Source organism: Mugil cephalus, chromosome 1 (assembly GCF_022458985.1).
Source record: "Mugil cephalus isolate CIBA_MC_2020 chromosome 1, CIBA_Mcephalus_1.1, whole genome shotgun sequence".
In the NCBI taxonomy this organism is placed as follows: domain Eukaryota; kingdom Metazoa; phylum Chordata; class Actinopteri; order Mugiliformes; family Mugilidae; genus Mugil; species Mugil cephalus.
Genome location: NC_061770.1, coordinates 37,146,150 through 37,161,500, shown reverse-complemented (window position 1 = coordinate 37,161,500; position 15,351 = coordinate 37,146,150). Strand labels below are relative to the sequence as shown.

The window sequence follows — 15,351 nt, the reverse complement described above, 5'->3', positions numbered from 1 at the left end:
ATTCTGGCAAAGGGAGCTAATTTATATTTACACCTCACTACAACTGGGAAGCACTATAGCAAATTCCATAACCATTAAATGTGTTTGCTACAAGAAAGTATTGTTTTGGATTAACATTACGCATTTAAGTGTAATTAAAGAAAAACTTAAATCATTTATATGTCTCAGTGTTAGTCCTGCAATAGGCTGGCGACCTGTCCAGGGTGTACCCCGCCTCTCACCCGATGCCAGCTGGGAAAGGCTCCAGCAACCCCTGCGACCCTAGTGCAGGATTAAGCGGTACGGAAGATGAGACGAGATGAGATGGTTACTATTGTTTTGAACTATCCTATTTTTTTGCAAACGTCATATCCAGAGTTAAGAAACCTCATTAAACGTGGGTAGTTGATGTGTAGTAGTCAAAAACAAACTAGGACACTACTGGATGTTTAAAATACTTCATCATTTGATGGCTTCTGACCCCTGACGAATACATGCACAGGTGTTTGTTCACTTCTTACGGACCCTTTGTGCCTGAATCCTCTTTATTATCTCTTCAAATCCCTCTCTTTTATCACAGGACAAAGTGACACCTGAGTCTTGCTCACTTGATCCCTCGCCATGACATCTTCTCTACAACCATCACCGACCTGATGCCACTCACACTTCCTGTCCCTGGAAGTCAAGGAGCCAATACACTTATAAACACCAACAGATGCATATTCTGAATTGTGACACATTTCAATTTTGATCCATGGTTTGGTTTAACCAGACATATAAAGGTGATATAGCTCCCGTTACTCTCACGGCAGAACACTAAGCTGATCACTGTTTCACTGCCAGACGCTGCCATATTTTTCGAAGGCCTCCGCAGTAAAACATCTCTATCCTCTTCTTTATCCCCCCACCCCACCCCACTCCACTCATCTCTTCATGCCACTCTGCTCTCGCACAGATCTGTCGGCCATCCACGCCACCCTAATTCATGGCTCACTGTCACTGCCATTTGGCCCGACGCCAATTTAATTACCATAGAAGCTAACTATTAACAGCTAGCAGCAAGTGTCAAGTCACACATTACGCTGGTGGTTGGGGAGGGAGCGCATAAAGCTCCCTTTGGCAGACACTCAAATACAGGAAACCGTTACAGATCAGAAGTTAATTAAGAGGTAAGTAGTTAACTTGAATTACACTGTTTACTAGTGATGACTATTTATTGTCACGGGTAACAGGTGATCACACAATCCTACGGTAATCAGATTAGACAGAAAGTTGATGCTTTCACTTTAATATAATTACATAGACATGATCATTATGTTTAGTTCCAGGATGGTGTCAAGAGTTCTCGGTTTGTTTTCTTCTTTAATTGTATTAAAAAAGCATTAGTGGAATCACTCTTCACTTTTTTGTCATCTAAATTACCCAACGTCTTCCACTCCCTTTCAGTTTGCCTGAAACCAATGAATGAAAGTACAATTTAAAATTTTACATTTAAAAAAAAAAAGAAGACGGATCCTAGGGCCGGCTGCAGGGGGTGATAGGGAAACGTCCCTGCCGCCACTCCACCACCTGGAGATGTCCTGGGATTGAAGGAGCGTAACATCTGCAGGTAGTTTCACCTGTGCTTTCAACTATTGATTGACATAAGTGCAATAGACCCAATGACTATATATATATAAATCGTGTCTCATTAGAAAGAGTTTTTTTCTTCTTTTTTCCTTTGAGATGTAGTTGGACTTTGACATGTGTGACAGCAACCAAAGAAGTCGAGCCTGAGGAGTGTTTTCGAAGCTCAGCGTAGTGGCTTTGGCGGTCACCATCTTGGCAGTGCATGACCCCTTCTAACTCCCAGCTAACTTCCGGCTAATTTATAAATGGACAAAGATGTTGAAGTTGAGTGAAGATGAAGGTGGGTGAGTAAAGTTTTGGTTAAGTAATTTATACTTCCTGAAAAACTCAAGTGTAGAATTCTGAGGAAGTCCTGATAGGCCCTTCAACCTGGGAGATGAGGGGGGAGGGGTGACAACAAGAGACACTTTTCTTAATATCTTTGGATGTTGGCCAGTCATTTTGATGACTGTGTCCATCAGATCGCACACTGTATGCCCATCTCTAACCAAGAGAGATTAGGAGTCATGCTGCGAACATTAGCATCTGGGAGCTCACAGAGTAGCAACTAGCTTTGCTGCTTTTACGCATCAAACACGCCCACTTCCAGTTTCTGCTCAGCTGATGTGTCGAGAGCAAGTTGCAAAAACTCCCAAGCGAGTGCTGCAAGAACAAAATGAAGTCATTTTGTTTTCACTGCCCGAGGTGAAAGAGCAAATGTCTCGCTTCTCATGGCACATGTAACAGCTTGGGAACTGCTAGCATGGAGCTAGCATCGTTGGTAACCCCTGAAAATACATGATTAACACTCCCAAGCCTGACCAGCTACCTTGCCTTCAAGTCACCACTGAAGTGTTGGTCAGTCTCCAGTTGATGTTGGTGGACGTCACTAATCATTAGCTGGTAAAGCTAATATATAGAATACGTTTACACAACACCTGCATCATTGGACCACTGGAAACAGTAGAGGTCAGTTCAGCTTTGATTTGTCGGGTGCCACTTGAGTGGAAAGTTGTATTGCTGGCATCCATTGACAAAGACTAGCTAGCTGTTTTTTCGCCAATGGGCCTACAAGTCATGTAAACAACAGACAAGCTGTAATACAATTTAAAAAGCTGAGTATAAAACTACTACAGTTATGAAGATCAAGCTAGCTGTAGCAACCACTACCACTTGCAGGTCTATGGGGATTGTGGCATTTTACAGCTTTCAGTGGCAGATAAAGGTTAAGGCCTTACATAGGGAGTCACAACTGTGTGTCATGACAGAACACACTTAAACGAGAAAATGTGTAGTGATAGCATGAGATATATAGATCAGTATAGATCCAAACCCTCCACCCGCGAAAAAGAAGGAACTCTCAGGAGACCAGCATTACAATCATACAAATATATTAGTTTGTTTTATTCAATTATATCCAATAATACGTCTCCCTTGACTTGTGTAAGTTATTATAGAAATAAATACAGATCATATTGCAAATGCAGAGACAAGATATTAGGAGTGTTGAGGAGGAGGGGGAGGGGGAAGGAGGAAGAGGAGGAGGAGGAGGAGGAGGAGGAGGGGGGCGGGGGGGGGGAGAGGGGTTTAAAGGGGTGGAAGAGTAAATACTGGGTAAAGACTGTTTCTTCGAAGGGGTCCAGTAAATGATTGGCGCATGCATGCTTGTAGTCCTGCCGGTCTGTGATCCTCTACCTCAACCCAGGAGCTTCAACCTGTCTTGGGGTCTCGCTATAGTCCTTCACAGCTCCTTCCTCCAAGTGATCCATGGGTTTGGACGGCGTATAGTAGTCGTGTTATTCCACCTATGCCAGCAACAGGGGAAGTGGGGGGGCAGTTGGGGTTACTGCACCCCAACCACGTTTGCATGGATATATTTATATATAGAGATATATAGATATATTTTTTCTTTTTTTGCCCCATTTGAATACAAAAATAGTGTCATTGTGGCTTTGATAACTGGAAGCACTCTTTTTGCATTTGGAAGACAGGAAGTAAAGTAGGAGTATGGTGGTTTCCTTAAAATCCTTCTGGAAGACTCACAATAGGTTGGATCGCCCATGCAGTACAAAGAAAAGAAAAAGAGGTCAAGAAAATTCCTCGAAGGACTGATCACAGAACCACACGGACACATGTAGAAGACGTGTGCGTGTGTGTTTTGAGGGGGGGGCGGTGAGGGAGCGGTCCACACGCTGCCGACTGGGCCGCTTAAAATCCCGCTGAGTGATCGGAGGTCGGAGGTCAGTGGTCCGGCCTGTGGTTGACAGGTGAATGGCGGGAGATCGGGAGGTCTGAGACCCAACGCCTCTCCTCTCTACGCAGCTTAACACTCAATGTCCCACAACATGAGAAGGAAGAGACGCGGATATGCAATTTGAAACAACAACAACAAAAAAAAAAACACAGCAAACCAGTGGATACCAGCACAGAGTACCTCATATGGGTTCATTACAATTCACAGTAATTCCATAGAAACAAAACACACTCGGGAAAAGGTAAAGGAATGAACCTACTGAGCAAAGTCACCACTGAAACATGTGGCACATTAGCTTGTAAGAGGTGAAGTCCCTCCATGATCTGCTTGTAAAGGTCATCTCGTTTAGCCACATCTGTGCTGGCTTGCTGCAGGGTGCTCTGTGTGTGTGTGTGTGTGTGCAATGCAGATGTGTCCGAAAAACTGTGGGCATAAAAAAAAAAAAAGCAAACCAAGATATGAAGTTAATCTACCGTGACATTAAGGACGTGACATTAAGCACGCGCCCGAGTTCCCGCATAAATAAAAGCCCCGTTTTGACGCGGCTGAAAAGACTAAAAAAAAATAAAAAATAAAAAATCCATCCGAGGACAGGAGGCGTCGCTCTTTCGGAGCACGTGAGCCTGTCTCCTCCTCTCCCTCTCTCTCTCTCTCTCTTTTTTTTGTGTGTGTGTGTTTTCTGCTGCATTGCAGATGTGGTGAAGGGACTCCACCTCAAAGTAACGCACGCACGCACGCACGCACAACTTACACAGCAAGCCGGCGCAATAAAAGGGCAAACTGTTAAAAAAAAAAAAATTAAAAAGCTCTAATAAAACACGCAGTTGGTTTCTATATCAATATTAATGCTTTTTTTTTGTTTTGTTTTTTTGGTTTTCTCCACACCCTCCCAGATAATGTGGCTGCACCTTGTTAATGGAGTTTATTGCTTTCTGCCCAAGGACTCATGCTCATTGATTTGGCCTCTGATTTATAATCTATTTTCTCTCCCTATACTTTTTATTTATTTATTTATTTATATATTTATTTTAGGTACACATCATGGACACACAAATATATTCAGACACAGTTGCACGACGACTACATACAAAGCCCCAAAGCCGAGGAGTGTGATGTTGCACATCCGCACGCATGCACGCGCCTCCAGGTTAAAGGGAAGTCGCGTTTGCAGAGAGGAAGTGGAACTTCAAAGGGAAGCTGCGAGGGCGCGAGTTAGCCACGCCACGCTGTGTGGCACATGCCTCTCACCTCCCCTCTCCGAGTCCTTCAACACCCCCGGATGACCCCCTCCTCCCCCCACACTCTTTCTCCCTCTCTCTCAACTCTTTGCAATTCGCTCGGTAAGCAGGGACGGCCCTGACTCGGGAGAAACGGGAGGGAAGGGAGTCCCCCGGGGAGGGAGAGAGGTGCCCGCATGTGTGTGTGAAGCTGAATCGGATATACATCATTTAACTCCTCTGGACGCTTGCGGCGGCTCTGCCATCTCTTTCCAGATATAAAGAAATGGCGACGGCGGACTCTCTCCAGAGTGCCGATATTTAACATTTAGGGCCCGATCCAGAGGCATTCATCAGCGAGTTAAAGGCGGTAAATTCAGCCACTGTTGGTGTGTGTGGGCGTCATTTAATCAAACGCCGCGCGCCCGGATAGACGGACGCCCCGGACAAATGGCGAACTTTACATCCTGTAATTCACGCGGAATCGTTCCGAAGTGAAGCCCGGAGGCTGGAGGGCGGACAGGCCGGAACAGAGGAGCTGATTTCAGGCTTCATAAAGGAAATACAGCAGAGAGAGAGAGGGTGGTGGGGGGTGGGGGGGCACAGCAAAAACACACACACTTGTGAAACACACTCATGCAATCATGCAAACTTTCCACTTTCCCCGATAAATGATTCATTAATTCTAGCCTTCCGCGACCGTACATAAAAGTGAAATCAATAGCACAGCAAGCAGAGCGGCGCGCACGTTTTCACACTTTCCTAGATCTTTGCCTGCGCTTGACAGTCCAAGAACAACAGGCTATAACACTCTATATGATTAATCTTCATCTAAAAGTAGAATATCTGTTAGGTTTCTGCAAAAACAACAACAAAAAAAAGATATATATGTATATATAGAAAATATTTGTTCAAATAACAGTCTGCAAACTGGAAGGAAGAGCTAATTCATCTGCATATTCCACAGTGAGATACTGATGACTGACGCAACTTTAGGTGGCTGACGGATCGCTTCTAATGGATTGAATTTAATTGCTGGATCCATGCACGCACACACCATTGCGGTATGAGTATCTCAGCGGCGAGACGTGAATCCATCATTTGTTGTTTAGCTTTGACTGACGTGAGGCCACGACATGTGAAAAGAGCCCCTGACGGATCGGTTAACTTCAAACCTCGCCCAGTCAGAGGCTGGGAAATAAACAATGACTGCAGCCCTAGAATATGCACCGAAGCTTCAACGGAAAATAATGCTGTTTTTATTCTGAAGGTTAAAGGAGCCTTTCAGTTTTTTTTTTTTTATTGCTCTTCTACAAACTTGGCAGACTCACAAGAGGCCGATTAAAAGAAATCCAGTCTGAATTGAAGCAGCAGAGGCCAGGATATCCGCTCTTTAAATCTCTGGTATGAGATAAGCTCCAAATGGTTCGATCCTTCATTTCTGCATAATGTGATATCTTTCATTAAAGCCTCCAAGTTTCTCGCCTGTTTCAAAAGAACCCAGGGCTTCACTGTGTTACGTGGGCTTTTGGTCAAAAGTTTAACTTGAAGATGTGTTAAGAGAAATTAAGAAAGTCAGTGACTGATTTAGTCAATGAAAAAAATAAGGTGTTTAATAATGTCCTTCTAACATTAGTAATTTTATTAATGCAGGATTATGTTCCGTTATTATGACCTTGGCCCAGCAAATGAAAAATCAGGAAGCGATTAAAGCAGCAGTAGTGCTGCGGAAAACAGAATGTGGAGCACGGTTGTAGTTAATTATTCTACCCTGCAAACGTCCTGCCAGATGGTTTTCTTGACAGTTTCTTCGCATTAACCGTCGATGTGAACTGAGTTAATATCGGAGCAGGGTGCTGAGATGTCAAGAGTAATGCAAACTTGATTTAAAAAAATTGCGATTAATTTTCATTAACTATGGAAATCATGCGATTAATCGCAATTAAATGTTTTAATCGACTGACAGCCCTGATAATAATAACACATTTGTCTAACTGAAAAGAAGATGACTCAAGTTGAGCAAAAAAGAATGAAAGAAAATTTCAAACAGTAGCATTTTATTTTATGCTAGCATTAACCTTGCATAGAGGAGAAATAAAAGAGAGTGAAGTCCATCAGATAGATCGCTCCGATTGGCTGCTCAGAGTAGAGAACCAGTGCACAGTGATGAAACTATAGAAGAAAAATAGCGATGTTCAAGGTGCACACAGAAGGATCCTCTAATTTTCCGTCTTTATCTTATGTGGACTTTCTAATACTGTGTATTTTCACAACCAGTCAGGATGACTCGGGAAAGGCCAGCTCTGTACGAAGATTTGCAGCTTTTGCTAGGCTCTTCCTATTCTACCTTCTGAATGACACAATCAGACTACTGCCCCCTGCTGGTATAAAATTATATTCCTTCTGTGAACAGCATAACGAGTGTTTGCGGCGTGTTCAAGTGCAACTTTTTAGTCCAGAAAACAAGCGATGCTGATGCTCCCCGTTGATCACGTTAACTGAACTTTAGCCCTTAGAGCTCTTTTTCTTTTACTTCAAAGTCTCCAAACAACAGTTATGACACATACACAAATAATAAATATTGCAACGTAGATGTCCCAGCCCTTAAAATACATGAGAGTAAGTGTCACAAAAGTCACATTTACTGAATTCCTCATCTCCTCCCATCTCACAGTATCTAGTCTCAGAGAGTCCTAATTGTATTCCACGGGCTGGCAGGAGCTTCATTTAATTAAACATTTGTGTAATTACTTTTCAAAATAATTGTGAATAGCCCTGTGTTCTGGATTTAAAGATCCATAGGGGGTGGCTGGTCAAACCTTGAGGGCTATTAAAGAGTTTAATTAAGGTCTTTAGCGTGATTGAGGTTTTAACAGTAGCCTGGATTGATTAAATTATATAAAAATAATGAAAGAATCTTCCTTAATATCCTTTATTCCTTTCTTTTAAGTCATCACTCTCTTCACTTCACAAACTCTCTTCAGGAGTTTGCTTCTTACAGGGGAGCGGAGGATTATGCACGGAAGGAAGCCTGTGTAAATGCGATGGGGGAAACACTCCACTTTACCGTAATTCCCTCTTAAATCTCATCATCGCTAATTATTCTCCCTAAAATCTCTCTCCTCGTCTTTTGGTCCTCATCCTTTTCTCCCCCGCCCTGATCATCAATCTCACCGCGCCACCACCTCCTCAACACGCGGGACTCCTTCACTTCCCATTATACATAAACATTAGGTGGAAACAATTACCCCGGCTGGCGTATTGTAGCAGGAAAGTTTGATGTGAAAAATGATTGCTTTTTGGGCCGATTGAAAACAAGAAACGGAAACTCCTGAAAGGGAAGAGGGAAACAGCAAATAATAAAACTGCCAGCGACTTTCTTTACCAGGAGAATCTACTAAATGACGTTAATGTGAGCTAAGCAACACGTATATCTGTCTGTTTCCGTTTTAAGGATCATCATACACTTCATTAGTTACATATAACTTTGGTTTCCCACGAATCCTCTGAACAAAACAGTCGTGTCATGTGATTATAATGTAGGAACTTAACAGTACAGGGCTTTATTAGTAAAGAAGGCTTCAATTCCTCTTTGCATCAAAACCACAATCTCCAGGAGAGATTTGTGGTAACTCAGGAGAAGACACAAAAACAACAAAGACCTGTAGAAACTTGTGGCTTCTAGTTGAACGTGTGCCGCCGTGGTGCTGATGACGACTTAAAGGACCCCTCTGGTGATTTAGCATCGCACGTTCATTAAGTCTGGGGGCTTGTGAAAAAATTATTTAAAAATAAATTGCCAAAATTAATGAGGCAGAAACCGAGATACACACATTTTTTACGCCCTGATTTTTTTGTCCTGTGCAACAACACACTCGATCCTGCACTTCCCATAATGCAATTTGATAGCATCTTTAATTTTGATCCGACTTTCAAAGTCAGTTCTGCCACCTGACATGGGGCGTAAGGCTCAATTAAAATTTTCATGAGAGAGGAACTTGCTGATGGTACAAATATAGCACGCATTAAATGCAAACCATAGTGCATCATGGGTACTGTAGGCAACACAGTGGAATAGAAAAGATGGTATCTCTGGTTCTGCTGCATCAATTGGGAAGCAACTTTGTTTGAGAAAGGTTAGAAAGGACATAAATACAGTAGCTCGATTACTATTAAGAGTCTAATAACTTTGTGGAATTGCCATAACCCCCGATTCAATACTCTACAGCAGGGGTCCTCAACGTTTTTCAGGCCAAGGACCCCAAGCTGATGGAGAGATTACGTAGGGATCCCCTACCTACCTAATATATGAGTTCTATATTAAACTAGTGCTATTTATTTCCATTTATCGCTTTACGAAAATATGTTGGATTCATGTTAATGTGTATTTAAAGAAATCTGTTGAGGAAAATTAAAAATATAAATATATATAAAAACATCTAATCAACCAAAGAGTATGCGACCCCCCCCTGCAGTACCTTTGCGGGCCCCCAAGGGGTCACGGACCCCCAGTTGAAGACCTATGCCATATAATAATCTTATGGTACACACATAAGTAATGTAGCTACTTTCTGTCAATCGGTTAGTTCTTCTTGAAAATAAATGTACGTATTTTATCAAGGATTTGTTTTTGAGCATGTTCACAGTATCACAACAGGACACTTCAAATTGTGTTTTTTAGTCGACATGGTGGTATTCTGCTTTTGCGGGTATGTTTTCTGCTGCGGACACACGACATAGTTAAACCTGTTAATCTGTTTCAGGGTTAAAAAAAAAAAAGGCACCTCTGCACACAACTAGATAGCACTGCAAGCAACCAGAGCGAAAAACTTATGTGACGTTCGTCCTTTAAAGTTCTTTACAACACGCGTGATATACAGTATGAATCTTTACTTCTTTATCAGTTGGCACCTATTTGTTAAAAAAAAAGAAGAAAACGAAAAAGAATACAATCAGCTCTAAGGTAGCTGAAGCGACGTGTATAATTATGGTTTCTCTTTCGTCCATCCCCACGTAAAGCCCACACTAACAGCAGACATCCGCTGGCTGTAATGAATTCTGAAAAGAGTGACTGCGGATTGAAATTTCCCCACTGTGATATACTGTTTGCTGGGGGGTGGAGTGGGGTGGGGGTGGGGGGGGACTCTTGGCCGACTCCCAGGCCACAACAGTATAGACAGTGTGATAAATAAGTCGCCGGTGGGTCAGATCGGAGCTTTAAATTTGTCGGGTTAAATTAGATTGGGACATTGAACAGCTGTTTCGATGACTTTACTATGAGTCAACACTGCGCTCCAAAACCTTAGCTCATAGGAATAACGTTGCACAAAGAATATTTTCTGGGATGATGGAGCAGAATGTAATTTAGATGCAATTATTGAGAAAAAAAAACACATTTTTCTATATATTTTGAGACAACAAAACCACTCTGAGTGGAAAGAGGGTCTGCAGACATTCTGTGGGCCTTGAGGGTTTGCGCGATGCATGGGTGGCCACACTAAAAAAAAAAAAAAATGGCTATTGCAGCGCAATCATAAGCTACACAGTCAGGCTCCATCACTATCCCATCTCACTGATGACATCCTCATCATCTCCCAGAACCTGAGCACACACTCGCCGCTGTGTCGTCACAAATGTGTGCATTCATAAGGGTTTGTGTGTGTGTGTGTGTTAATGCACGCCGTTTGCGTTAAGTGCGTTAAGTCGAGAGAGATCGTTTTCCGCGGCCGTCGCTCATCGACATCAGGGCGCTAACACACACCTGTCTGTGCATGTTCGTAAATGTCAGTGTATAAGTGTGTCTGCGTGTGCGTGTGCGTGTGTGTTCAGGGAGCTCGTGGCCGCCTCGTTTAAGGGTCGAAAGATTCTGATCAGCCCCAGACTCCATTAACGGAGCCGGAGGAGAGGGGAGAGGGGAGGGGGAGGGGGGGGTTTCTTGTGCCGCAGAGTGGAAAATTGAGTCCGTGTCACAAACTAATCAAATCGTGCCAAAGGTGAATGGAAGAAGAAGAAGTGAACACACACACAAACACGCGCAAACAAGGCTGACAAGTATTCGGGCCATCTCCCAAAGTTGCTGACGCAAACAGAAGACGTGGACCGGGCAGATGGCAGCAGAGCGAGAGTCTGCGTGGGTTCTCTGTGACGGCCTTGCGTTAGCATGGCTCCGTGTCAAGCTAACATTAGCGAGAAACCCCCTCGGGGGAAATAAAAATACAACCCATTTGTAAAGGATGTGCTGCAGAGGGACAGATTTGCCATGTTGCGCCCGTTGTGGTAAAACCAGGAAGACATTGCTCTGATATTTGGTTGGCTGGACGGATGTCGGTAACGATTGGCCGGAAGGCGTGAGGGATCTCCTTCCAGCCGGTTAAACGCGCTGTAGTGACATGCTATACAATGCTAGGCCACTGTTCACCACTTCATGGAGTTATTGCTTTTATATCCCAGGCTCTGCTAATCACAGAGGTTAGTAAATAAGAAGGTGGAGGGCTGGTGTGGATGCAGGTCTGTGAAGATAAAAGGGGCTTCCCATTGGCCGGCTCCACTCTGCCTGGATGGACCTGCTCCTTTTCTCCAACATTACACCAGTGCATTGTGGGGTCAGTATTACAGGCAGCAGGTGGGGGGGTAGCCCTAACAACCTTCTTCAGGTGTCGGCTGGTGCCCGAATTCCCCCATGATGTCGTCCACCCATCGTCTCCCCTTGTGTCTCTGAGCGCTAGGAGGAGGAGGTTTTGGTTTTAGATTGAGGGTCTTTCTTGCCGTTGTGGAGCACGGGCGAGTCACTGGAGGTCTTGGGCGTTTTCCTGGGCGGACTCTGTTCAGCGACGTCATGTAAAGAGGGCTCCCTGTACATGGCCACTGTGAATGGAAAAGACAAACAGAGAGTTACATGTTTGTTTCTTTGGAAAATTCCCTTTCCGATTAACAGCTGGTAGCGGGGGTGTGGTTTTGCTAGGCTACAGGGGGGAGGCGTAGGGCTGATTAGTTCAGGGAGCGGTGCCAGGGTAGTTTGATTGGCAGATCTGTTTTGCATTGTCTAGTCAGCTCTCTGTCTTATTTCAGAGGCATGCCTATACCCATGGACTTTCTGCCAGACATCAGTAGGACAGACTTGTGCTGCATGAATTACAAAGTAGTGACTTTAGGACAGAGGTCTTCAATATTTTTGGTAGATTAGTGCTATTTATAAATATACATTAATATTATCATCATTTTGCATGTTATGTTGCTATTCAAATAATACCTTTTTTTCTCTTTTGTTTCAATCTAAGCCTCCTGTACACAATAGGCTCTGCTCCTATCGCCACTGAGCCAATCACAATGCTGCATATTACACGCTGACTGTCGGGTTTCACTAATAATAAAACATTTAGCTTAAAGTTAGAACTGTCAATCTGTCATTATTTTCTTTATCTGTCAATTTTATATATTCATATACAATTATTTTCTTGACAGTTTTGACTCTAAACATAGCTAAATACTAAGATGCTAAAATATGTTTCTGTTAATATGTTGTTAAAGAAATTTAAATTTGTGGAACAAAATTGTGAGGAAATATTTAAAAAATATATAAAAAAATGTCTAATCAACCAAAGATTTTGAAACCCACCTGCAGTACCTCCGCGGACCCCCAGGGGGTGGCAGACTGTTGAAGACCTACTTTTTTGGAGACTTTGTGTGTACGATCGACTGTTTCTGACAGGACTGTACAGTTCTTGTGTTTGAGATGTAAAGAATGAAGTCGTGTGGTGCTCTGTTCCCCGGTTGATTAAGATGCTAATGGTACCATGTGATGTGATGCTTTTATCTCTTTATTTCTCATAGCCATCGTTCACACGGGCAACATTTCTCCAACTGAATTGTTTGCATGCCCCAAAACAAAAACACGGAAGATCTGCAGCCTGCTGTCAAATCTGTCACAGAAGAAGAAGATGTTTTTAGCCCAGCTTTACAGTCGGCACTGAATTCATTCACAGAAAAGGAGGACCAAGGTGGGCCCACATTTTCAAAAGCTGTGTCCACATTGCCTCTGGCTTCATCTGTGCAAACAAGAGCTTGAGCAGCTTGCTGCTTTGCTGCCACGGTGCGTCTGTCACCCGCTGGAAACTCACAACATCGTCTAATGTTTGCCCTAACATCTCAAACATGCACAGAAACAACTTGTTTTTCAGTGGCAAGCTCTGATTTGCCTTATTGCTAAATGCGGCATGCTGCTGTCCTCAGCAAATAATTCTCGTGAAGCAACTTTTAATCAGTAAAAGGAGCGTAAACATTTTACTTGAGCACATTAGGTGGAGAGAAACACATTTGCAGGAATGTTGCTGAGTGTCTGCAAGATGTAAAAGCGGGAAAAGTCAGCTTTACAAAGTACGAGTATATTTGTTTATAGGTGGTTTTGCCAGCTCAGAGTAACCAAAGACCAATGCTGAGAAATCCACACCCTGTTTGGTACTAAGGTTCAGCCCAGATTATCTGGTAATATACTAGGGCTTTACATATTTCACATATCTGGAGCAAGCCTCGATAAACGTTCTAAGCTAACGGTAACTAGCACGATGCTGTTCTATTCACCTCCAATTCTCTCTGAAGAACAGTCACCTTGTCATTTTATGTTGACTCATTCAAACCATTGCTTAACCAAGTCCTTCTTCTTCTTCTTCTTCTTCTTTTGTTTGATTGGTGGTTGTGCAAAGCAGCTCATACTGAGATTTCTTTGAGGTTGATTGTCAAATCAAATGCATTGTTATGCGGGCCAATGAAGCCTATATTCTAATTTAGGACTTGTGTTATCTATCCCCTTTTTACCTCTCCTGTGTCTGATATGTTGTCCTTCTGTAAACATATGATCAAAGCTGAACAACAAACCTAGAAATAACATTCAATCATGCATTCTAAAGATGGTTACAATATTTTACCTACCCTTCATATACACCACTAGTTAAATTACAGGTCAGTGGAATTATGTTAATTGAGAATGACACATAATCTTGAAAATTAGGGTATTGAAGAAATGTTCCAGAAGGTAAAGGTCCACTTAGTTCCTAGTATGCCCAAAGCTTGGGCATCTTTTGTTCTAAAATTCTGTAATTTCTTTACATTTTGGGTGTTGACAGCTGCTGTAAACAGAGCGCTACCTATAACTTAAACCTGTGCTGCAGAACATCTAAGAAAAATATGAATGCCTGTCCTGTAGTGTACCTTCGATTAGTTTGGGCAGGAAGTGAGCAGCTCCCTTGGTCTTCTTGACACGGTTTCCCTTCATGACTTGGCCGTCCCGGTTGATGCCGATGTACCAGGCCCTCCCAGACTGGGTCTGTCTGTACAGGATGGACGAGTAGGTGACGTAGTAGTTCTCGAACACAGACTCCTTAAACTTACACTCGGGCGTGAAGTGCTCCTGAAAGACACACACACACACACAAGAGTCAGGTCAGAAGGAGAAGAATAACACGTTTGAAGCGTCGGCCATTTTTTATCCCTTCTATTATTTATATATTTACTCTGCAATTAAACTGGCTCGGCTGGGAATGGGAGGAAATGGGCTCCACATTTCATCGTGACACAGTTGCATGAGCATCTGTCGGCCGCGCACACACCAACAGACCCCGTCCAACGCGTGACACATGAATGAAGCGGTTTGTGAGCCATAACTCAGCCGCTCGGGTTTACCTGTAACACACAACAATCACCCGGACCCTTCACGGTTTACGGACACTACCGTCGGCCTTCGGATCCCACGCATGCACGCACAGCTCTGCATTAGACAATACGTCAACAGCGGGACATCCCCCGCCCTCATCCCCTCGCATCCCTCTTTGTCTCCCTCGTTACAGCCCTCACATATTCCTTCTCCGTCTCATATTCCCCCCCTCTCCTCCTCGTCCTCCTCCTCCTCCACGCCGTTCCCTCCATCCCTCCGTCATTTGGTAACCTTGTCGAGGAACAAACCAATTTGCAGGATTGATTTGGAGCCTTGATGTGACGGGTGAGCAGAAAAGGCCTGAATAAGGAGTTTGCTCTCTCTCTTTCTGCATCTCACTCACTCCTTCTTCCCCGTCTCCCCCGTCTCTTCCCTCTCTCCCTCTCGCTGCTTGTCTGCCGCTGCAAGCGTGGGGCCCTAACGCCTGCCCATATCCATTGTACCACACATAAACAAGCTAATTACATTGACTGTATCGCCCATTCTTTAATTACACATCCATTCACTTAGGCAGCCATTCATTTCCGCGCCCACCCATTACCTTAGCTCTATTAGCGCTGAGTGGAATCCAAAGGTCTGGAGTATCT

At 43.6% G+C, this 15,351-nt stretch overlaps 1 protein-coding gene across 1 annotated transcript in view; it reads right to left on the bottom strand.

Moving 5' to 3' along the window:
- Window positions 1-9,469: 9,469 nt before the first annotated feature.
- The window catches only part of fgf11a (fibroblast growth factor 11a), a 95,266-nt gene continuing 89,384 nt past the window's right edge, over window positions 9,470-15,351 (bottom strand). Inside the window, exons 4-5 of the mRNA XM_047577314.1 lie at window positions 14,263-14,461; window positions 9,470-11,922 (exon numbers count right to left, since the gene is read on the bottom strand). Of these exons, the coding sequence (XP_047433270.1) occupies window positions 11,780-11,922; window positions 14,263-14,461 (342 nt within the window). The 3' untranslated portion in view covers window positions 9,470-11,779. The remainder of the gene's footprint in view (window positions 11,923-14,262; window positions 14,462-15,351) is intronic.